This window comes from Lipophrys pholis (genome assembly GCF_963383615.2).
Source record: "Lipophrys pholis genome assembly, chromosome: 16".
NCBI lineage: Eukaryota > Metazoa > Chordata > Actinopteri > Blenniiformes > Blenniidae > Lipophrys > Lipophrys pholis.
In genome coordinates, this window is record NC_137634.1 from 11752945 (window position 1) to 11774922 (window position 21978).

General features: G+C 41.6%; 4 protein-coding genes across 9 annotated transcripts in view; all 4 read left to right on the top strand.

Moving 5' to 3' along the window:
- LOC308121312 (actin filament-associated protein 1-like 1) overlaps window positions 1–21978 on the top strand; it is a 120600-nt gene that overhangs the window by 69630 nt on the left and 28992 nt on the right. The gene's annotated exons all lie outside the window — the stretch shown is intronic.
- arr3a (arrestin 3a, retinal (X-arrestin)) lies at window positions 1657–8582 on the top strand. 2 transcript variants are annotated; one of them, XM_080484034.1, is made up of 18 exons: window positions 1884–1933; window positions 3581–3613; window positions 4472–4502; window positions 4595–4655; window positions 4852–4896; window positions 4988–5178; window positions 5365–5424; window positions 5542–5618; window positions 5742–5877; window positions 5964–6048; window positions 6153–6225; window positions 6319–6456; window positions 6700–6783; window positions 6890–6913; window positions 7026–7075; window positions 7206–7225; window positions 7376–7406; window positions 8079–8188. In XM_080484034.1, the coding sequence occupies exons 2-16, from the start codon at window positions 3606–3608 to the stop codon at window positions 7208–7210; spliced, it is 1068 nt and encodes a 355-aa protein (XP_080340160.1). In that variant the 5' UTR covers window positions 1884–1933; window positions 3581–3605; the 3' UTR covers window positions 7211–7225; window positions 7376–7406; window positions 8079–8188. The 2 variants fall into 2 exon arrangements, with proteins under 2 accessions (XP_080340159.1, XP_080340160.1); XM_080484033.1 differs by lacking the exon at window positions 7206–7225 and having other exon boundaries at window positions 1657–1933; window positions 7026–7091; window positions 8079–8582.
- znrd2 (zinc ribbon domain containing 2) lies at window positions 10160–13162 on the top strand. 2 transcript variants are annotated; one of them, XM_080484071.1, is made up of 4 exons: window positions 10160–10250; window positions 10674–10825; window positions 10915–10999; window positions 11922–13162. In XM_080484071.1, the coding sequence occupies exons 1-4, from the start codon at window positions 10235–10237 to the stop codon at window positions 12365–12367; spliced, it is 699 nt and encodes a 232-aa protein (XP_080340197.1). In that variant the 5' UTR covers window positions 10160–10234; the 3' UTR covers window positions 12368–13162. The 2 variants fall into 2 exon arrangements, with proteins under 2 accessions (XP_080340197.1, XP_080340198.1); XM_080484072.1 differs by having other exon boundaries at window positions 10191–10250; window positions 10966–10999.
- The window catches only part of LOC308121559 (EH domain-binding protein 1-like), a 29450-nt gene continuing 22632 nt past the window's right edge, over window positions 15161–21978 (top strand). For 3 of the 4 annotated variants that reach the window (XM_080482843.1, XM_080482844.1, XM_080482845.1), the window contains exons 1-6: window positions 15203–15665; window positions 19870–19927; window positions 20005–20100; window positions 20200–20253; window positions 20401–20579; window positions 21276–21394. In XM_080482843.1, the coding sequence (XP_080338969.1) occupies window positions 15562–15665; window positions 19870–19927; window positions 20005–20100; window positions 20200–20253; window positions 20401–20579; window positions 21276–21394 (610 nt within the window). In that variant the 5' untranslated portion in view covers window positions 15203–15561. Of the gene's footprint in view, window positions 15666–19869; window positions 19928–20004; window positions 20101–20199; window positions 20254–20400; window positions 20580–21275; window positions 21395–21978 lie in introns of all 4 variants that reach the window. The other variant, XM_080482846.1, reaches the window with a different exon arrangement.

The following is a 21978-nucleotide window of genomic DNA, read 5'->3' on the forward strand; positions in this document are numbered from 1 at the left end:
TGTGAGGTTTGTCTTCATCTTTGTCCTTCACCTTTTTCATGACATTCAATCCAACCAAATGACACGCTTTACTAATATTTTCATCTTGGTTAATGTGTGTAATTCACCATATAAGAGATTCATTTGTCCTGCCTTCTGAGTTCCTTCAGGAGAGAGAGAGCGAGGTTTCTCCTCGGTCAGCTGGTGGACAGTGAGCTCTTCCTCACACTGTCACGTTGCGTTTAGGTTGATGTTGAGAAGGCTGAAGGCCAGACGCTGTGTTTCCTGGAAGCACGACAGACAAATCAGTGGTAAGTATGGAGGCAATGTGACCGGCTCAAATAAAACCTGATCCTACTATTCCTGCTGCATTTTAACTTGCCCGTATCACGAATAGGTGTGATGAAGCACAATCTTCCCAGTGCCAGAGAATTTATACAACCGGGGTTCTCCTGAAGTTCTCCTACTCCGAGCTCGATTTTCCAATTGCATCAGACAAATTAAAACAACCCGGGCCAACACAAAGCTGATTAAGCCTTTCACATAATGTTTCACTTGCTCGGCCTCTGAGGTTTGATTTCAGCTCGCTGAGGTCTAAATTAAGTCATGGGTTGTACAGCACAGTAACCCTTGCCTTGTGGGGCATCGTGGTGGCTTTGAGTTGTCTCTCCTGGCCTTGGCTGCACTCCACCTCCGATGTCACGAACTCTGTCTCAGTAAACACTGTCCGTACATTTAGATATTTGTCGAAACAACTGCTTTTTTTCAGGAAAAAGGAAGACGGAGGCTGCGAGAAAAATAACCCAATGAAGATGATGTGAGTACAAGGTGCACTACCTACTAATATGAAAGAGAGAGGGCACATTTTAACTATTCCCATCCAGGGTTACTGCAGGACATCATATGATCATCATGTACAAGACCTTGAAACAGCATCTCCCATTTAAGCGGGCTTTTCTAACTTCGGGTATTAAAATCCAATCCGTCCACAAACTTATAATTCCCTTGACGTTTACATTTTTGTCCTTTTGTCCTCTGCCAACGTGAGCTTGTTAAAATGGACCTGTTAGAGGATTTCTGGTGTCCCAAAAGGTCAAAGGACAAACAAGTGATTCTGGCCCATTGCTGAGAGGTCGTTGAATAAGGCAGCTTATACTGACGTCGCCGTCAACACTCTCCTGTTGGTGCTAATCTGTTGAGATCAGACACAGTGGAATACTGAGAATCTCCACACAGCTCCTTCACTTTTAACTTGTAAATTTCCAAAACACGCGTAAACCTGTTCATCACCTTTTTAGGTTTCCTCACCAAATATGTGGTGGTTTAGGGTGATTTATTTGGCTCCTACGTCCTCATTAGAAATTATGTTACAAACAAATCTGAAAGATAGTAAACAATGAAATGAAAGCAGGTAGAATGTCGGATTCTAATGAATAACTTGAGATCAATGAGTTTAATGAGTTCATGTCAAAGATCAACCTAATATTAGCAGCTTACGTGGCGATTATTAAATCCAGTGTTTATGGAGAAGCTCATGCAGACTTTTTGAGCGACCATCACAAAATCTCCATCTGAGAAATAAACTTTTCAGAGTCGTCAAGTTGTGCGATGCCTGATCTGTCATGCTTTCTGAATTGGGGGAAGTGTTTATTTAGGGAGGTGCAGGTAGGGATCTTCAGACTACTACTACAGCCATGTGGCGACTGGGTTGCTGTATTTTGGTCCCTGTGATTTAGCTGGCCGGTATTTTTAAACCCTTTGTACTCCAAAAAAGCAATCCACTGATTGCTTAACTGGATTAAGACTCAACCAACGACGGCAATAATGAACCTGTTAAGCCTGAATGATGCACAGATGGACGTGGCAAGTATAAAAGGGGAGATCAACAGTTGTTAGACACCATTCTCGACTTACCCAGACACACTCTGCCAAGGGCCCAGACGACTGAGAGGAGGTAAGACTTCTCCGGCTTTACAGCCGGGTGGATGGATGACAGGATGACAGGATGAATGTGTTGGTTGAACTATTGTAGAAATTCTATGAATTTAGTGGGATTTTCACTGAATGAAGAAAGTGTACTGTGGAGGAACTACTGGAGGCTCGTGTTTGAATGTTTTTTGTGTTTATGACTGCCACTGTGCAGAGAAAAGACAGGAAGTCGGTGTCATAATAGAAATAGTTACAACATGTAAATATGTTTTTGACGAAGAAATGTTGTACCTACTTGAGTTTATTAATCATGACTGTGAGATTTAATGGTTCAATCACAGACTGGTTGTTTCTGCATGAAACAGCTTGGTGACTAATTCTTAACAGATCCAGTGAGTGTGCAAGTCTTCTATTATTCTGTAAATCCATGCAAACAAAAGAAAAGTCTTTCTTTATCCTTACATTGTTCAGTGCTAATCTTTGTATTACCAATAACCAAACTTTAATTCATATATCATATTCATATATTCCTAGTAACCAATGCATATAAAAGATGGAAACAAAAATGAAGTGATTGCACAATAAATACTTCAAAGACTAAAAAGGCAGCAAAAACCTGACAAAGTAACATCATAGTTCATACCCGTTGAAGCTGTGACATCCCTGCATTGATGGGGAAAAATCCCTGCAAACAGACAATCAGAAGAGAGTATTGTGTCTGTGGTGTCACCCTCCATGGTAGTACAATCAAATTCCTCTGAGTTTAAAAAGACATCCTTTTCCTAAGCTCTTTGCATTCAGACGTCTTCACATGTTGTATCTTTCAAAATAAAAGCAGAAAGAAGAAAATCCACTCATGTATTAAAAACCAAAAGAGAAGCTCAATGCTGCTTGAAGTAATTATCCTGCATGATTTCAACTTCCTGTTTCAGCGATGAGACACTTTGGTATTTAAATTCCTGACGGTGCACACAGGTTTTGTTGTATGTGATTATCTCATTTTAATGTGTAACAAATGTTCATTAGGTTGAATTGAGGCAGTGACATAGTAGAAACAAATCAATTTAATTTCTCATGAAAATATCTTCTTCTGGGCAACTTCATTCGACATAAACTGCTAATAAATGTGACTAAAGAGTGTCAGGATTACACAGGAAGCTTGAAAGTAAACTATGACTCCAAACATGAAATGAGCAGCTGTTGAATAAAACATGATAACCTCCAGGCATTCATCTATATTTCAGAAACACAGAGGGTTGTGGTTGGGGCTCTGTATCCATTCAGCTCAGAAACGCTGGTACTGATCCGGTTTTATCCATTTAGGTGACCGCGAATAGTCGAATGACAGAAGTGTGGCCTCAGGGGGAACGCACAGTGACATAATCGCATGTGCAACTTAAATCTTTGGTGTTTGTTTGAAAAGTCTTGGTCTGGTGGATGGGGAGGAGGGGGGCAGTTAGCGAATGTGGATAACAGCTTTGGCTCAGGACACTCGCGCTGATGGCGTAATCTTATCGCAAAGGATTAACCTGCCGCGGCCCCAAAACAAAACATCACTGCAGCTGCCAGAAGGCTGACAGTTGGTGAAAGGATCAATGTCTTAACCACAATTTCTGACAGATAATGTGACCTCCCGATAACCTGAACACATGTTTCTTTTCTTTTCCAACAGCAACTCATCCAAACATCATCCAGACATGGCAAAGTAAGTGGTGTTGTGTTTGTGTCCTCAAAAGAAGAAAAAAAAAAAAACATTCAGAAGGTCTATCTTTGTTTAAACTGTACCTCCACGTCCTCGTTTAAAACAATCCTAATGTAGTATCATAATTAGCACTGGTCCTTTTCTCCAAATACAAATTAAATTGAGCATTAAAGCTGGCAGGAAAAACTGTAACCTCATCCAAAACTGAACACCTTGGAGGTTCAGACTCTGGCGAAAAGGTCAGCCAACGTCTAAAAGTGACAAGCAGTTTAAAAGTATTTATTTAAGGTTTGTACAGGCTTAGTGAATCCAGGCGCCGGTTGCAATGTGGTGGCAGACAGTAGCACAGGTAATGAGCTTTTTTCATCACACTGCAAATAATCGGTTTGGGAACGCTGTCACATCATGTGGAGCAGCCTCACCTGAGCCAGCCTCTCAATCCAGGTGAGATGAGGTAAAGCTGCTCCACACATAGCTATTCCTAAATGGATAAAGTCAAATAAGGGATTACTGGCCCTTCTGCTGCTCGCCAAGAAACTTACTTTACTTTAAGAAACTAAACCTGCTCAATATTTTATCTGTTTAATCCTGGCAGTAAACCCGTGGCGCTTGTCTTTAAAGGCACCGATTCGGCAATGTTACACCCTTTACATTCATGTTTGTTCATCTCTGGTTGTGATCCCTCCTGAAGGGATGCAGAAAGAGAAAACAACAATGGAGGCATTGAAGGGACCTCATAAGTTTAGAAAGCAAAACCAGTGGAGATAAAATAAAAACATGTTTTTTATATAAGTTCAAACTCACATTTAATGCATTAGTTTAGATTGGTTAAATTTCAATTTTGATAATTTTTTTTCCCAGGGTTTTCAAGAAGACGAGTGGAAATGGAGGAGTAAGTCTTCTTTTATTGTTTTCACAAACTGTTCAGCTGCCATTTAGTTTTTTCGTGACAAATACTGATCTGATCGGCCTTTCTCAATGCAGCTCACCCTCTACCTGGGAAAGAGAGATTATTTGGATGACGTCTCCAAAGTGGAACAAGTTGGTACGTTCCTTCTCCAGCGCGTGTGTGCGTGTGTGTGCGTGTGCGTGTGTGTTCTGGGGGAGGCTATGGTTATGAAAGGACTGAGGTGAGAGTTAGATTTCAGAGAAAGTAGTAAGTTGTATTATATTTAATCATGTGAGCAGATGCATGGCCAGGATGAGAAATAATGGTGTTTGTAATAATGTCACCTTCACAGATGGTGTCGTGAAGCTGGATCCAGCAGATTTTGGGGACAGGAAAGGTAACATCTCCAAGGAAACGTCTTTGCTGAGCTGTTTGAAGGACTCAGCGATTTTTGACGAAATGACAAATTTCATATTCTGTCTTGACAGTGTTCGTGCAGATGGCCTGTGCCTTCCGATATGGCAGTGATGATCTGGATGTGATGGGCCTGTGCTTCAGGAAGGACATCTGGATCACACACGTACAGATCCACCCTGATCCCGTCAAGCCCACCCTGACCCCCATGCATGACACCCTGCTGAAGAAGGCCGGAGACAACGCATACCCTTTCTCTTTTGAGGTATTTTACTCTGTTCACTGAAGAACTCAAGGCAGATATCTAGAATTGGATTTAGTTGGGAGCAAAAGTGTTCCCCAAGTCCTGTCTTTTTTTTTTTTTCTTCTTCTTCAATTGTCATTCCATTCATCTGTTCATCAATTAAATGAATAAAAACAACTCTTGTGCTTCTTTGGGGTGTTCTTCCAGATCCCCAACAATCTCCCCTGCTCAGTGTCATTGCAGCCTGGACCTGATGACAAGGGGAAGGTAAGTCTGCAGACATCAGTCAGACGTCCACATGATAAAGACTGCGTCCCGTTAAATAGGAAACCATGTGAGGCGGTTTATTGTTCCAACTCTAACAATTCTATTTTTGATGAACAGGCCTGCGGCGTTGACTTTGAGGTGAAAACCTACCTTGCCAAGGAGAAGTGCAACCCCGATGAGAAAATTGAGAAGAAGTGAGAAAACATTCCTCACGTGGCCCTCACTTTGAATGCATTTAGCTTTGAGTGGTCTACGTTCATGCTCTAACCCCATGGAAACCGTTCCTCTATCGTTTTCTTTCTTTTCCTCCCTGACAGGGACACTGCCCGCCTTGTCATCCGTAAAATCCAGTTTGCCCCCACTCAGGTGGGCGCTGGGCCCAAGGCTGAGCTCTGCAAAAGCTTCATGATGTCTGACAAGCCCGTTCACGTAGAAGCTTCGATGGAAAAAGATGTACAGTGCTTTTCTAAGAACTGCATTTTTCTCCATTTCAAACCACGGCCGTTGTTTGACTGAGTTGTTTCCTGCTTTCGCCGCAGCTCTACCTTCACGGAGAAGCCATCCCAATTAAAATCAAAATCAAAAACGAGAGCAACAAGACAGTCAAGAAAATCAAAATCACCGGTGGGTACCTCTGATATTTGAACCTGCTTATGAACTGGATAAAAAAAAAAACTAATCAAGGAGCACAAAACATTTATACGTCTGCGTTTCCCTCCTCTTAACAGTGGACCAAACCACGGACATCGTCCTCTACTCTGCAGACAAATACACCAAGACTGTTCTCAGCCAGGAGTTTGGGTAAGTGCACATTAAAACTGAAGGTACTCCAACTGCCAAGCCTGAAATATCAGAGGCGGTGATCAAGTATATGTATTTGTGTCTCCTCTACAGGGAAACCGTTGACCCCAATGGCACTTTTGATAACACTCTGACTGTCACGCCGCTGCTGTCCGACAACAAGGAGAAGAGAGGTCTAGCACTGGATGGACGGCTGAAGGACGAGGACACAAACTTGGCCTCTACCACCATGTAAGTACACAAATACACTGGACAAAGTCTGTCAGAATGCTGGTGCAGAATCACTCCAGCTGGAGTTGTCACCTTCATAAGTAGATAAAGTCACTTCCTGCTATATATTTCTTTGACGGGTTCTAGTGTCTCTCGGAAAACACCTCTAAGTATCTCCGGATCACAGTCACCCTCTTACAGCGGCACACTTAACTAAATTGAAATAATCTAATCCATCCGATCCCTGTAATTCCTCTTTCACAGGCTGCGACAGGGAGTGGAGAAAGAGGTGCTGGGAATCCTGGTTTCCTACAAGATTAAGATCAACCTCATGGTGGCCGGCGGAGGGTGAGTCTGCTTTCATTGTGCTACCAGGAAAACTCCAATTGGTCTGACGGAGATCGATAGGATTCCTACAAGCTTTTTTAATATTCTGCCTTCTCTCTTCATGCAGCCTGCTGGGCGGCCTCACTTCCAGGTGAATTAAAGTCTTTATGACTAATCAGGCGGTCCAAAAAAGATCCCTGACAGTCGTCGTTGCTTTCGTTTGCCTGTTTTGATTGGCTGATTTGTTTTTTTTCTCTCTGCAGCGATGTCACAGTGGAGCTGCCGTTGATGCTCATGCACCCCAAACCAACAGGTATTTCACAAACCGTGTACCTCTTTTACTGTGTTACAACTTCCTGGACGTATCTCTTTGTCAGTACTCAGAATTTAACCATCTCACCGTCTCAATTTCTTCCATTTCTTATCAACCTTCCAAACAAAAGAGTAAAGACGACACATCAGTGTAAGTACATGATGATACATAAGACATACTAGATAAATAATGCAAAAGCAATCTGTTTTTTTGACAATTCTTGTTTAGTTTTCTGTCATTTGGTGATAGATTATGGTGTATATTTTATTCACTTTGTTGTGAAATGTTTCTTTTTCACAGTGTCTTGAAAGAAAGGATCCCCATAGTCAAGGTACGTGGATTTTTTTTTGTGATAAAATATCAAATATGCGGGCATTTTAAAGGGATATGTGCCACCACATGCTTCATGTCAACGACATTTCAGAGGCAAACACTGTATATTCTCTTATATTTTTAAGTATTATATTTTGAGTCACACCTATAAGACGGATCATTTACTGTTTAGTCAGAGTAGTTGCAGTCATAGCTATTAAATCCGTCTTTTAACATACAAAATACGAATGCAAAATGTGTAGAATATTGATGGATTTATCAAAATGAAGAACAGTAAAGTGATAAATGTGATCAAATGTCATCCTTCTCACCCTCTACTCTATTAGATACTGGACTCATTTTACATTAGGATTGTATTATTCATTTTACTGTTACTGACAGGAAGAGTGGACTGAAGACCTAAACGCAGATCAGCTCTCAACTTAAAGTTTTAATTAAGATAAAAGAGACGACGAAACGTTTATTACATTTAGATAAAGAACTGAGAAAAAGTCCATAATACATATATAGATCTTATACCAATGCATCATACAGCTTGTGCACACACATAATAAATTAAATATGGATAAAAAAAAAAAAAAAGAATAATAAACGATTAAAAGGAGTGGGTGTTTTTAGTTCAACAAACGATGTTGTTTTGTAACTTCGCTTTGTGTTCTTTTAATTTCAGAGACGATGTTACCCTGAAGGCTGAGAAGACACACACAGAAAGGCGGAAAGACATCCAAGGGAAATGATGGAAAAGACAGAAGAACGAAGACGTGACTGGTGTCCAGGAAGACAATAGGAAAAACAATAAATACCTTTTGAACACACTATGGACACGAGAAGTAACATCAGTCCCCTCACAGATTTTGTTGTTCTTGTTGTAAAGTTAATACCATTTAGCTGTAAAAGGAATGTTTCAACCACAACTTAGTGTCCGTTATTCAGTAAACACTTTGGTAGAAACAAACCCATAATAATGTTTGAAAATGAGAATATAAATTAGTGTAAAATCAAGTGTAAAAAAACAACAACCCAAAAGCCACCGTGCTTCTTACTACTGTGAAACACCTATGTATTATTTTGAGTGTTTCTTTCTGTGGAATGTATGTATGGGATGATTGTGACTGGAAATGTCAAATAACCCCAAAAAAACAATAAAGAAAAACTTTACAAACATTTTTTTCCCAAAGTTTTGTTACTGTGTTCTTCCTTTTGTGTTAATCTTGTTGTGTAGACAGAATGAAACACTTGTTCTATTGCCGGGGATTCTCCCGTTTTGGAGGATTTAATTCCCTCCTCAATGGGTGTGAACAATATTTTCACCCTTAAATGAAAAATTGGCAATTCATTATTATATAATTAAATTAGCAATAGTTTTATTGTGCATATATTTCTTTTTTTATAAATAAAGAAAAGAAGAAAGGTTAAAGGTCTGCACTCATCTTGACTCCATGCCACTCAACACATCAACTCAAGCCAGAGATATGTGTGTAATTATGGACTCAGACTTGAAATTCAACAGCCACACTGAGACAATAACGAAATCCGCTTGTGACCATCTGAACAATATTAGTCAGAAAAGAGTCAGAAAAGTTTGTTCATGCATTTTTCTCAGCAGCTGGATTATTGTGAGGGTGTGTTTACAGGTCTCAGTAAAACAAAATCTATTAGACAGCTGCAGCTCATCCAGAATGCTGCAGCCAGACTCCTCACCTCTCTGCACTGGCTGTCTGTGTGTCAAAGGATTGACTTCAAATCGTGCTTCTTGTCTATGAAGCTTCCAATTGTCTTGGCCCTGAATACATCTCGGGTTTACTTGTAGAATATCAAACACCTGAACCACGCACGTCCTCAGGAAGAGGTTTGCTAAGTGTTGCCAGAGTCAGAAGAAAACAAAGTGAGGCAGCTTTTAGTTCCTACATTCACCTATGGAACACACATCCTGAACACATAAGGACTGCTGACACACTCACTTCTGTTGAATCAGATCTTAAAACACTATTATTTGCTCCGGCTTTCCAATAACCAATAGATTTTACTTATTTCATCACCTTTATCTTTGTATATTTTTTTTCTCTGTTCATTGTGGATTAATCAAATTTGTTCTTAATCACTTAAGATTGAGATTCTTAATGCCCTAATTTCATTTATTTTTAATCACTTTTAATAATCCCTTTGGGCAATTTTGACCAAATGACCAAGGGTCTTGCTCAGGGACAATGCATGTTCCTGGAACTGTGGGAGTTACCGGCAGAAACCCACTTACACACACACACGGGGAGAACATGCAAACTGGATTTGAACACTGTGAGGTGAGAGCACTAACCACAGCACCACCGTGAGATTATTAATTGCCTTATTTTAATGAATTTTCTTCATTCCATTGTAAAGCACTGTGAAGTGCCTTGTGTATGAATGGTGCTATATATGTGAAATTTCCTTTACCTTGCCTCTAAAAAAGTGAAAAAAGAAAAGAAAACACAAAATACCAATAGTGATCAATGAAGTGATCAACACGTTGCAGGTCAGGCTCCTCTAGTGTGGAACTCCATGGTTGGGATCTCATCCACACAAGTCAGTTTCCCTCTTTGCAACTGATATTTGTTTCAATTGTTTATTTTTATTGAATTATTTCTTCAAGTTGGAAGGTGTTTTTTTGTTTTGTTTTGTTTTTTTTAAATGTGATATTTCCTTTTTTGGTACTTTGTGAATGCGTGTGTAGTGGGTATTTTCCGTCGGCAGGGGGCAGCACAAACAATTTACGACAATAAACGAAGAAGAAGTTTGCGTGCACGCCAGTGACGCCATCACGCACATCGTGTAGCAGTGGGGAGCAACATGGCTCTGAATGGAGGTTTGTAAACTTGTTATCAGCGAGATAACGGGGGCCTTTCTCCCGCTCGCCTGTGCTGTTATTCAAAAACAAACGTGGTGCATGTTTATGGAGTAAATATTTAGTGTTGTTTCGTTGTTGTTGGTTTTTAGCCGCCACAGTGTACATCTCGCTAGCCGGTGTTAGCTTGCTTAAGTTAATGTGCTAACTGGCCTGTCACCGCGGCTGTTATGTTTAATAAACAAAACGCTGAATTCTACAAATCCTCTTCTAATACGAGAAAAAACGTATTATTGAACGTAACGGGCGGTGTTAGGAAACTGAGGCTACAGCACGTGTTGCGGCAAAGTCGATGGTTGTTGTTAAGTAGCCAGTCTGTGTGCACTAGAATTACTTTATTGATCCCAGAGAGGAAATAAATAAAAGTGTTGAACTGATCCGCAGATGAAGAAGACTTCGAGTGGGAACCTCCGACAGAGTCGGAGATGAAGGTGATCCAGGCTCGCAGGGAACGACAGGACAAAATCAGCAAGCTGATGGGAGACTACCTGCTGAAAGGATACAAGATGCTGGGGGAGTGTTGCGATATTTGTGGGGTAAGTGTTGTGTGTGAGTGGTCACGCATGGACCGAGCACTGCGGGTCAAGTGGCGTAATGTGGGTGTGTTGGTTTTTTGTATTTTTAGACGATTCTTCTTCAAGACAGATCACAGAAAAACTACTGTGTCTCCTGTCAGGAGCTGGACTCTGATGTTGACAAGGACAACCCTGGTATGCACAACTCACATTTTCTTGTAGTTTTTTTTCCCCCCAAAAGTTTTACTTTTACTAAATGAATTGATTGAGTCCATGACAGTTTTGCACAGCATAAATCAGAAACGACCAGTGGAGGACATTCATTAATAACCTAACACATATGTACTTGGATTTTGTTTACCTGGCGGGGAGAACATGGATGACAGTGCTGATCACTTCCTCACTTTGCCCCCAGATACCAATATGTGCACCAGTTTGTTTTGATAACTTCCAAACCTGACAAGATAAAACTTTGTTGACCCTTTTTAAGCAGGTTCAGCTATGCAAGGAAATTGAATTCCACATTCACTCAAGGTAGAAAATGGACAGACATAACACCCAATTTAATTCAACTTTAATTATATAGCACCACTTACAACAGTCATTTCTTGGTGCTTTTAACATAGAGAACCCCCCCCCACAACAGTACAGGTTGAGAAATTACAACTAGAAAGCTAAAACAAAAGGGCTATCTTGGGTAAAAGAAGTATTTGCAAATTGATAAAAAAAAACAAAAAAAAAAAAACATGGTAGTGTGAGGTGCCGCACCTTGTGCATGGACATGTCATAGCTCATACCTAAAAAGTGAAAACTGAGGGGACCTCAAATAAGAATTCTAATTTTAAAAAAAAAAGTTGAATGAGTCTAAACTACATTCCAAAAAGCTTTTAGTGCATGTATACTGCTTTTAGTCTCCATATCTGTATTTCAGAAAAAACAGCCACACTTGGAGCGATTGGTCTTTTATCAACAGTCATAGCAACGGAAATGATAAACTTGAGTCAATCGGAACATTTAAAAATGGTTCTGAAGCATTTATGAGCAAATATCCTCACACAAGTCTTGATGGTTTTTTTTCTTCTTTTTTTTTTTAAATCTCCTTCTCTGCACCTTTCAGCTCTGAATGCACAGGCTGCCTTGTCCCAGGTGAGAGAAAGGCAGCTTGCAGCCCAGCCCCCCACTCCGTCCCAGGACCTCGAACTTAATGGCGGCCCCAGCAACACCCAGGCGAGCGTGTCGGTTCCTCAGCCCAGACCGGAGCATTGCGAGGGGGCGGCTGCAGGGGGACGAGCCCTCCTGCCTCCGCCGGCCGTTGCTCCCCCTCCTGCGCCCGTCGTTCCTGCGGTGCCCCCGGCTCTGGCTCCCGCCCGGCCCGCGGCTTCTCCGCCGAACCCGGCCATGCGACCTCTGCTGCACGAAGCCGAGGAAGCTGTCATCACTAAACTCCGCTGGGCCACTACTCAGTTACAGAGCTCCGCCTCGCTGGAGTCGAGTATCCAGCTGTGCAGCCTCATCACCAGCTGCGCCAACTCGCTGCGCAGCCTCAAGGAGCTCAGCCAGTAACCACAGCAGACTGACCGAAAGCATGCAGTGATTCCAACACTGTTTCTACTTGCCTCTGTCTTGAGACGCTGACTCTGGATCGGCGTCTCTCTTTGGCCGAGTCTTTGCTATGAACCGAACTCAAAATTGGTCAGAAAATGCACTTGAAATAGGATTTAAGAAGTCAAAAATGTACAAGACTTTGGCTGTTCTGTCAGTTTGTAAATAAGATATTGCTCCCACGAACTCGACATTTGTCAAATTGTATTATCCGTCTGTGTCGATTTGAAACTACCTGACCGTTTAAGGTATTTAAATGAGGCGTCACGTGCCACGCAAAAAAAACAACATAACGACGAATACGTGTCCAGTGGTAACTTGCTCTGCTTAATCCAAAATGGCTTCTTTGTTTTCAGCTGGGAATATGATACCACGTGTGTGTGTGGGGCATCTTAGAAATTATCCTGCTTTACCAGTCAAATTTGAATGAAAGCTTGAATTCCAGTACACATGTTTGCACAAGAAAAGTCTGTGTTAGTAGATAACATGTGCGCAACATGTTAGTAGGCTGTTGGACTGTTTATGCTATTAGAAAATAAATGCTATGTTGGCTTGTTGTTAAGGACATTGGATCGTTCTGCTCACGCCAGATGTATTCGCTTGCACGGTGTGTGTGATTCAGTGATCAGATGAGGCTGAACTATCCAGGAGTCAAACTATTCGTTCCTGAATGGAAAAACATCCAGGCTTGTTCATCTATAGATGACTCTTCCAAGTAGAACAGACAACGGTAATAAACGTTTTGCAGAAACTCTGTACCGGTCTTCTTCTTTACCTCCACAAGAGGTCGCCAAAGAGACAGCCATGCTTTAAATTGAACACTTTTGCGACTTTGCTGTAAATCCTTCTCAAACAGTGAGCTGGACCACCACAACCTTCTCGTTAGATAAAGAGAGATAGAAGATTGATGGACTGATGGAAAAGCAACAGCTCTTGTTATTCTAGAGCCAAATGGCTAAATATACTGTTTCTCCTCCATATTTTGGATTTCTTAGAGCGATTCATAAGATAATACGAATTTGAATCTTTCAGCGTGGAGATAAATGAGGTTACACCGACAGATATGGAAGAAAAGTCTCTTTTTTTAATCGTTCATCATTCACCCCCTGGATTTCTCTATAAGTCCTTCTAAGTTAGTGAAGCTCCTGAAATGCTTCTGATCCACTCCAAAGTTAGTGACTTCCACATCGCTCATCCTGAATTGCATCCGATTTGTTCACAACGTGCTTGTGAGCAGGAAGAATTAATCCATCGATCCCAAACTGTTCTTGATCTCTGAAGTTAAAGGAGCCTCTCCTGGAGGAGATCCTTTCAAGATCGAGAGTTTCCAGCTTACAGAGAATCTAGAATCAAAACGAAGTGGAACAGATTGCTTCTCTGCTTTCACCTGACTGCAAATCAGGTTCAAACGTTTATGTGGCTGAATGGTTCCCTGCTTCGGATAGAAAATGACATTATATAACTCTTGTCTATTTTCCATCTCCTGTCACAGAAATGAGGTCAACGGGGAGAGACGGAATCACGACAGACAAGTGAGATCAGAGGATTCTTCTCTTCTTTACATGCTCCAACGTGCTCCTCACTTAGTGATGGAAATCAGCCAGAAGGCGTCTAGATATTTTTGTGACACGACAGATCGTAGTTACAATTTCATTTTGGGTTTGAAGAAGCCGGATGGTTTTTATTTTTACATACAATATTTCTGATTCAGAACTCATCAAGAGGAACAATTCCCCATGCACAAACACCCCCCCCCCCCCCCCCCCCCCCCGAATAATTGTCACTGGTCATGAAAGTTGCAGAATTTTACATTATTATATTGATGATCGTATTTTATCCCAACACCTAAAGATAATCACAAACCTAATTTTTCACTGAACACTTTTAGATAGTGAGTTTGGAAACTTTGGGGGTCAATAGTAACGTATAATAGGAGTGTAATTATACGTCTGTACTGGTGCCACAGTGTAACATTAGAGCAACTCTACTGAGTCATGAGGGAGTCATTGCCCCTGCTGCTGCCGCACACTCCTCACTCCTCCACCCCAGCTGCCTCTGTCCATCCATCCATCCCTGTTCCCTCACCTAAAAATACACTCCTGCTCTCACCAAGGAAAATCCCGGAGCCTTGACCCGGCTCGCTCACACTCACACACATTTGAGTCTCTCCCTGGCTGACTCAAGTGGAAACTATTCCTCTTTAGTTAACTGGATGAAACACACTTTTTTTTTTTTCTGGGCAGAACTGTGGATGACTTATATGGCCCAGACTCGGGAAGTGACTCAAATTGTTGTTGCGTTTATTCCATTCGCTCTCCTCATACTGGGATGTCTTGCAGAAGATCTGCATATGTAAAAAGCTGATGGAGGGGGAATGGTGACTGCCAGATAAGATAGCTCCTGTGACATAATAACCAGATCAAAGTCTGCAGGTAGGGACTGTTACCTCGGTGCAGTACACACACACACACACACACACACACACACACACACACACACACACACACACACACACACACACACACACACACACACACACACACACACACACACACACACACACTGTATTGGCAGGCAGATAATAAAGGGCTTTGCATACTGCTGCATCACCATGTGGACTCTATTTGCATATCCTGTCTCGCGCTGTGACCGTCACTGTTCCACAGGGATCGAGGGGAGGGTGAAGTGAGACGAAGCAGACGTATTACAACAAACCCAGGCTTGAGTAAACCGGGTTTTCCCACATGCTGTTTTAATGCAACCGGAGGAGAAGACCCCCCCCCCCCCGCCCCCACCGTCCCGAGTTGTCAATGAGAAGTGCTGCAGTTGTTTGCTAGAAACTTTCGCCGCCTCTCAGGCTTTTACAGCCCGTGAATCTCTTGTTGCTGTCTTAACTGCGAATTTATTTTATTGAATTTTTTTTTTTTACTCCCTTTTAATTTTTTTCTTACATGTGCGTGATTCAACGCATTGTCACCGATGAGCGCAGGTCGCAGCTTGCGTGAGCTTCATCATCCTCATCATCTTCATCTTCAGCAGCGGAGGAGGAAGAAGAAAACCGTTTAAAGTCGAGATTGTTATCGAGCGTCGAGGGATTTCTGACGCCCCCCCCGACATCGTTTGTTGGGGTTTTATTTCCCAACAAGGCAGACACCATGACCTCGGTGTGGAAGAGGCTTCAGCGAGTTGGTAAAAAGGCTTCAAAGTTTCAGTTCGTCGCTTCTTACCAGGAAATAGTTTTGGAGTGTACAAAGAAATGGTGAGTGACATCTCGATGTGGTTTTCTTTCTTGAAATGTCGGCGCTGTTTTTATGATATTTAGAGTACAAATAGCCTCCCGGTGCCCGGTTTGTTGTGAACTATAACAGCACTCCTTTGTGGCCATGTTCATTCTCATGTTGTTGGTCTTTCCGCTACACGGAGGAAGATGAGGGAGTCGCTCACTACATGAGGGCGCTGGTTCGAGTCCCGATTGGGACACACGCACTCTCACTCAATTTTAATTAACATTCTGTCATAAACCCTATGTACACTAAGGATTACCATTCACCTATTATAGAAACTGCTGGAAACAGTTCATGACATATAGGTGAGAAATAGAAATACTCTGTCTTCATAGTGTCAATGTCCCTGGTTCGAGTCCAGGTTGGGGCCGGACGTTTTGGAGACGTAATGCTTATTCACTTTTGACTGTCCCTCTGTGCTGGCTCTGTGTTGGATGGTGATCTGTGCAGGGTGTACCCTGCCTTCGGCCATATAGTCAGCTGGGATCATATCCGGTGAGCCCAAGTTGAAAAAAGCAGAATAGCAGATGAATGGATAGCACTGAGTAATTTATATAATGAGACAATATGATTGTGGAAGCTTTAATAATTTGTGAATTTTAAACCATCTTCAACCAACTTCAGGTCGCAGGGGTCAGGGGCCGACCCAGCTGACTCTGAATGAAGAGAGGATACACCATGGACAGGTCGCCAGTCTATCAAGGGACACAACTGGAGTGACAAACCTGATTGCATGCTTACCAAAGGGGAGCTTAAAGTGACTGGTTAACTTAAAACGCATGTTCTGAACATGGAAACGCGACACAGAAAGCCCCCGCCTGACCAAAGCCAGAGCGCGAACCATCCACTGAACACCCTGAACAGGTCACCAGTCAATCACACTGCAGACACTCACATATACAACCACGCTTTAGGACTTTGGGAAGAAACTCTTTGTTTTAAAGAAACAACAACAAATGCTGAAGATACCATGTATCCTCATTTAAAGGGTTAATGCTAAGTTTTTGTCTTTATTTTAAATGTTTGTTTTTTTCATGTTTTATTTTCAAAATATTTATTGCCGTTTTAATTGTCTGACCCTGTTGATACTTTTAATTCGTTTTTTTCTTTTTCATGTTAAAGCCCTATAGGTTGCATTTTGATCATGACAGGTGCTCATTAAGCAATTCCATTAATATTCATAGACCAACCACAAAATCAGGCAATAAAATTTGTTGACAATAAGAAATCTGACAATTTCCTAACAAAATAATAAAAAAGAAAATGCTCACGTCATTGTGTCTTATGACAATAATTCTGCAAACTATAATCACTGTGATTTAGAGGTTTGTGGGCAATTTCACATTAAATTACATTCTGAATGTCATTCAGACTTTCACTTGTACAAATCCACCTATTTATTAGCAAAGCAATGCTTTTTTTTTAAATTACCTTTGACCTTTTCTATTAACTATAAACGGATACTTTTTCTAGTTGAATCATGAACCACAAAGCACTTTTTGACAAAAGCTGTAACAAGCTTGAAGAATCTTCAGCAAAGTTTAAGCGCACTACCTTTGCTGTTTTTCTGATCTTTATGATGCATGTGTTGTCACTATGTTTTTGCATTAAGGCAGTGGATTTATGCATCCTTCACCTCATGTACACTCCTCCACTGTTGCTTCACAGTAAAGTTTCTCCACTATCTTCAAGCCTTTGTGCACATGTCACTTTGGCCAATGTTGGAGCTTCTAATCTGCTGGCCTCCCGTCACAGGGATAGGATCATTATGTAAGCGACGCGATAAGAAGCTGAAATCTTGACCGTAAAGCTTCACAACTTCGTTCCACAGCTGAAGAGCTTGTGGAAAGGAAGGGAAGTTTTAGTAAGAGGCACAACTCCCACTTAAAGTATGATGAAATCCAGATTTGCCAAGATTTAACCAGAATGGTTGAGGGGCCAAAGCTCACTGACATGAACTCTGAGGCTTCTTGAAAATGAATAACACGTTACATGGAGACTTATCTGTTAATTAACAGTGTACAAGTGTCTGCATTATAGGAGTCAGTTGAACATTATGCTTGTGCACCTTTGTCGAGCGAAGGCTGAGCAGTTTAAAGATGAAGCCGGTGAGATTTGGGCATGTGCAGAGGAGAGATAAGGATATACAGTATGTCAAACGAATGATGCTGGAGATGGAGCAGCCAAACTGAGAGAGAAGAGGAAGACCTCAGAGAAGCTTCATTGATGTAATTGGGGATTACACGGAGATGGTCTGTTGTTAACAGTTTCAGGAGGAAGTGAGCAGGGTGACATGTAGTGGCAACATGGCCACAATCGCATAAACGCAAGACTTATTCTCATTTTGAAATGAGCGATTGTGTTGGTCGGTATATATGCAAATAATCAATATTTCCTGCACGTCAGACAAGGCTTTTGTTGAAAGCGCGTGGCCAAATATAAGGAGTTACTGTAGGCAACAAAGAGAATATGATGAAGCAACGTTGACAGACACATAATTAAAGACTCAGCAACGAGACTATTTATACGTGGCACCATCGATGCTTCATGTGACAAAACCATGAGACGAGCTAATGAATAAGAGAGGTTGCAGGAAAGCAGCTGCATGGAAGTTGATAAATGTCAGCTGTTTGACTAGCGCACCCATCACTAAATACTCATTGCTGTTCCCCAACATAGAGGAGATTCAAGTTTATCACATCCTGTCAACTGTGTGGATAAAAAAAAACAAAAAAAAACAATTACCAGCTGAGCGTTGAGGTACGGTAATCACATGTTGCCAAACAGTGTTGCACCACTATTGTTACTACCCTCATTCACTTCCCCTCGTCACTCATTAGAACATGTTTGTGTTTTAGGTGTCCAGTTTGTGCTGTATTCTTCTCTTTCTGTTCACCGGGGCATTAGGCCCGCCAGGCTATTTCTGATGCCACTCCCGACCCCCAAACACACATACCACCTAAACACATGTGCACACAAAGCCCGACTCAGCTATACTTGAACACTGACCCACTGAAACCTGAGACTTCGTGTGGCGTCTATACACGGTTCCTGCTAATATACTGATCGACACGTGAACTGAAATACTTATAAAGACGTCCAGCTTTAATAGGCTTCCTCCTTTCTGTAAAGAGGCACACCTTACATTCAGGCAGCCTCTGACCACGTGATTCTGTGACTTCCCGTTTCACTTCCCGCGCCTCGGAGGACTGACAAAGTACAATAGGACCACATAAACAAACCTATTATATGAACAGTATGAGGCTCAAGGACAGAGAAACAGCTGCCAGAACACACACACACACTGTCTAATAGCCATGTTGATGCATTCAAATCAACAAACCAAACTTAGGAATATTTACCAACAAACATGGTGGCCTGGGTTTTTGACTCAAAGGCAGAAAGTGTTTGTGGTGACAGTCATGAGACTTTCTTTTTTTTTTGGGGGGGGTGTCAAATTTCACTTTGTTTGCCGACAGTGCTGAAAGAAGTTAAAATGACAAAATTGTGATTTTCAAAAAAGAGGACCATCGTTGAAATACTAAAATGAAGCTCAAAGTTTACTAACAACTGCCATATATTTGTAATGTTTTAATATTGATATACATTCCGTTATATATATAAGGCCCAAAGGTGTCTCATAGGTTATTCTATATCTTCATTATGTCTAAATGAATCTCTTTCTCACAATCAATACCTTCATAATCTCTGGAATGAAATAATTTCCGTTTAGAGAATTAAAATATAACAACAAAGTAAGATCTTTCTTTAAAAAAACCTTTCTGAATACATTGGAAAATATAAAATAATGTTGTGAATTATCCTTCTGTGTTAGAAACTATCTGTTACTGGATCAGTATACTGCCCTGATAACTGCTCCGTGTATTTATTAGTTCTTTAAACTTCACTTGCGAATTAGACTTTACACCAGTTAATTCAAATTCATGCTTAATTGCCTGTTGAAAAACAAGAAAACCTTTACATTGTCATGAGTTTATAAACCACCTCCGCATATCCCCGGATACACTGAGATGCCCTGGAAAAAAAAAAAAAAAGTATAGTCACAGCCTTTCCAACATCTTCCCCTTTCTGCATCTGTGCAGAGTGCCTGATAACCTCAATCACCGTGCAGTGAGACGAAGTGTCATTCTCTTCTGATTTGTTTGGGGCTTTCTGTAGGCAACCAGACAAGCTGAGGGTGGTGTGGACCAGGAGGAACAGACGCATGTGTTCCAAGGTGAAAACATTAAAACACGCACACACAGATGTCCTGTCCTGTCCTGTCCTGTCGTTAATGTGCGTTTTGTTGCACAGCTCCACAGTTGGCAGCCTGGAATCAAGAACCCGTACCGAGGCACGGTGGTGTGGCCCGTCCCTGAAAACATCGACATCTCTGTTACTCTCTTCAAGGTAACAGTCCGTCTATCAATCATCCATCTGCCTGTCCATCTATTCGGCTTTACAGCCAAATGGCTGAAGTACAACTCGTATATACCTTTAATCTCACAGGAGGCCAATGCAGATGAGTTTGAAGACAAAGAGTGGACCTTTGTCATCGAGGGTGTGAGTATCGCTGTTATTTCTATGAGCATCACAAGTAATTGAATTAATCCAAAGTGTAGATACGTCGCAGGGACCAGTTTCAGTCAGGTAATAGTCGCATAGAAATGAAAAGTGTTGCAAACGTGGATGGCTTCTTTCCGTGCACAGGAGAACAAGGGTCACCGTAAAGTGCTGGCATCAGCTGACATCAACTTGAAGCGCTTCGCCAGTCCCACGCCCACCCAGACCGACCTGACCCTGCAGCTGAAGCCGCTGTCAGTCAAAGTGGTCGAGGCCTCGCTCAAGCTGTCGCTGTCATGTGTGTTTGTCCGCGAGGGAAAAGCCACGTGAGCCATTTTTACTCTTTTTCTTGGTGTTGGAAGAAGTGAAAGGCAACATGCAGATGGCTGATGTAGTCATAGAGGATTCATGAAATTGATCTTAGATGAATGAAACAAGTATTTTTTTTTCTGCACTCTTAGAAATAGTTTTCAACCTCACCAGGCGTCACTGACTGATTGTGACCCAAACGCACTACACGAGGAATGCAATGAAAGCACAGTGTGTGGCACCGGGGTTTTGGTCCATGAGTGACTGAAGGAGGGATAGAAAAGGGATTTAAAAAAAAAAAAACTAAGAGCCTGGATTCAAAAGGTCAATAACAGACAAAATAACACAAGATGGGGTTTCTTAGAAGACAAATGATACTTGTACTTGACTTATTATTATTATTATTATTATTATTATTAGTATTATTATTATTATTATTATTATTATTATTATTATTATTTCAGTTCATTATTATTGTGACATTGCATTGTATTTTACAGTTTTTTAAATTTGAATTGTTATAATTTGTTTTTAATTTAAACGAGTATTATGTAGTATTATATTCTTTTCTTATTCTTATTATATACCATGGGCCAGAGAGAAATGGCATTTCAAAACTCTGTATGTCCTGTACATATTGTAGTATGGATAATAAATTTGACTTTGACTGAAGGTCACTTGGTGATGATGGTAAGATATTCTTTGTTTGGCAGTGATGAAGACATGCAGAGTCTTGCCAGTCTGATGAGCGTCAAACCAACCGATATCGGCAACTTGGACGACTTCAACGAGAGCGACGAGGATGAGGACAAGAAGTCCGTGACGGCTTCAGGTAGTCAAACCATCTCCGGTTTTTACCTCTCCTCGTGTCGGCTCTGACAATATTCTCCACTTTCCATTCCCTCTCTTATTCTTTTCTTTTTCCTCCACTCTTTTTCCTCCTTCATGGCTGCTGGCGCAGTTGTTCCACACACTCTAACTCGCCCAAATCGCCCCGCTCCCCCTCCACCTGACAAGCGAAACTCTACTGGAGCCTCACTTCCAGCCACAGGTAGCCCCCCCCCCCCCCCCCCCCCCCCCCCTTGCTCTTTATTGCTCTCATGAAGTGTGAAGAAAAAAAACAACTTAATTACAGGGTCTGTTTCTCTCTTCACTAGTGTGTCATTGGGCGGCTCAGTTTATGCTGCAGTATTTCACACACTTGTGTCATTTCTTCAGCGGCCTTTTCCATGACTGGACATTTGTTTGCATGCCACATACTTCTCATGTAGACCTTAGATGCTATTGAGAATCATGTGATGATAAACTAAAGCCACCAGTGTACGGACGTTTGTTAAGAAGCATGAAAAGCCGCAGCTGCAAATGGCACAAAGAGGTCTTTATGTCCAGCGAGGCACGTCTCAAAAGCATTTATAA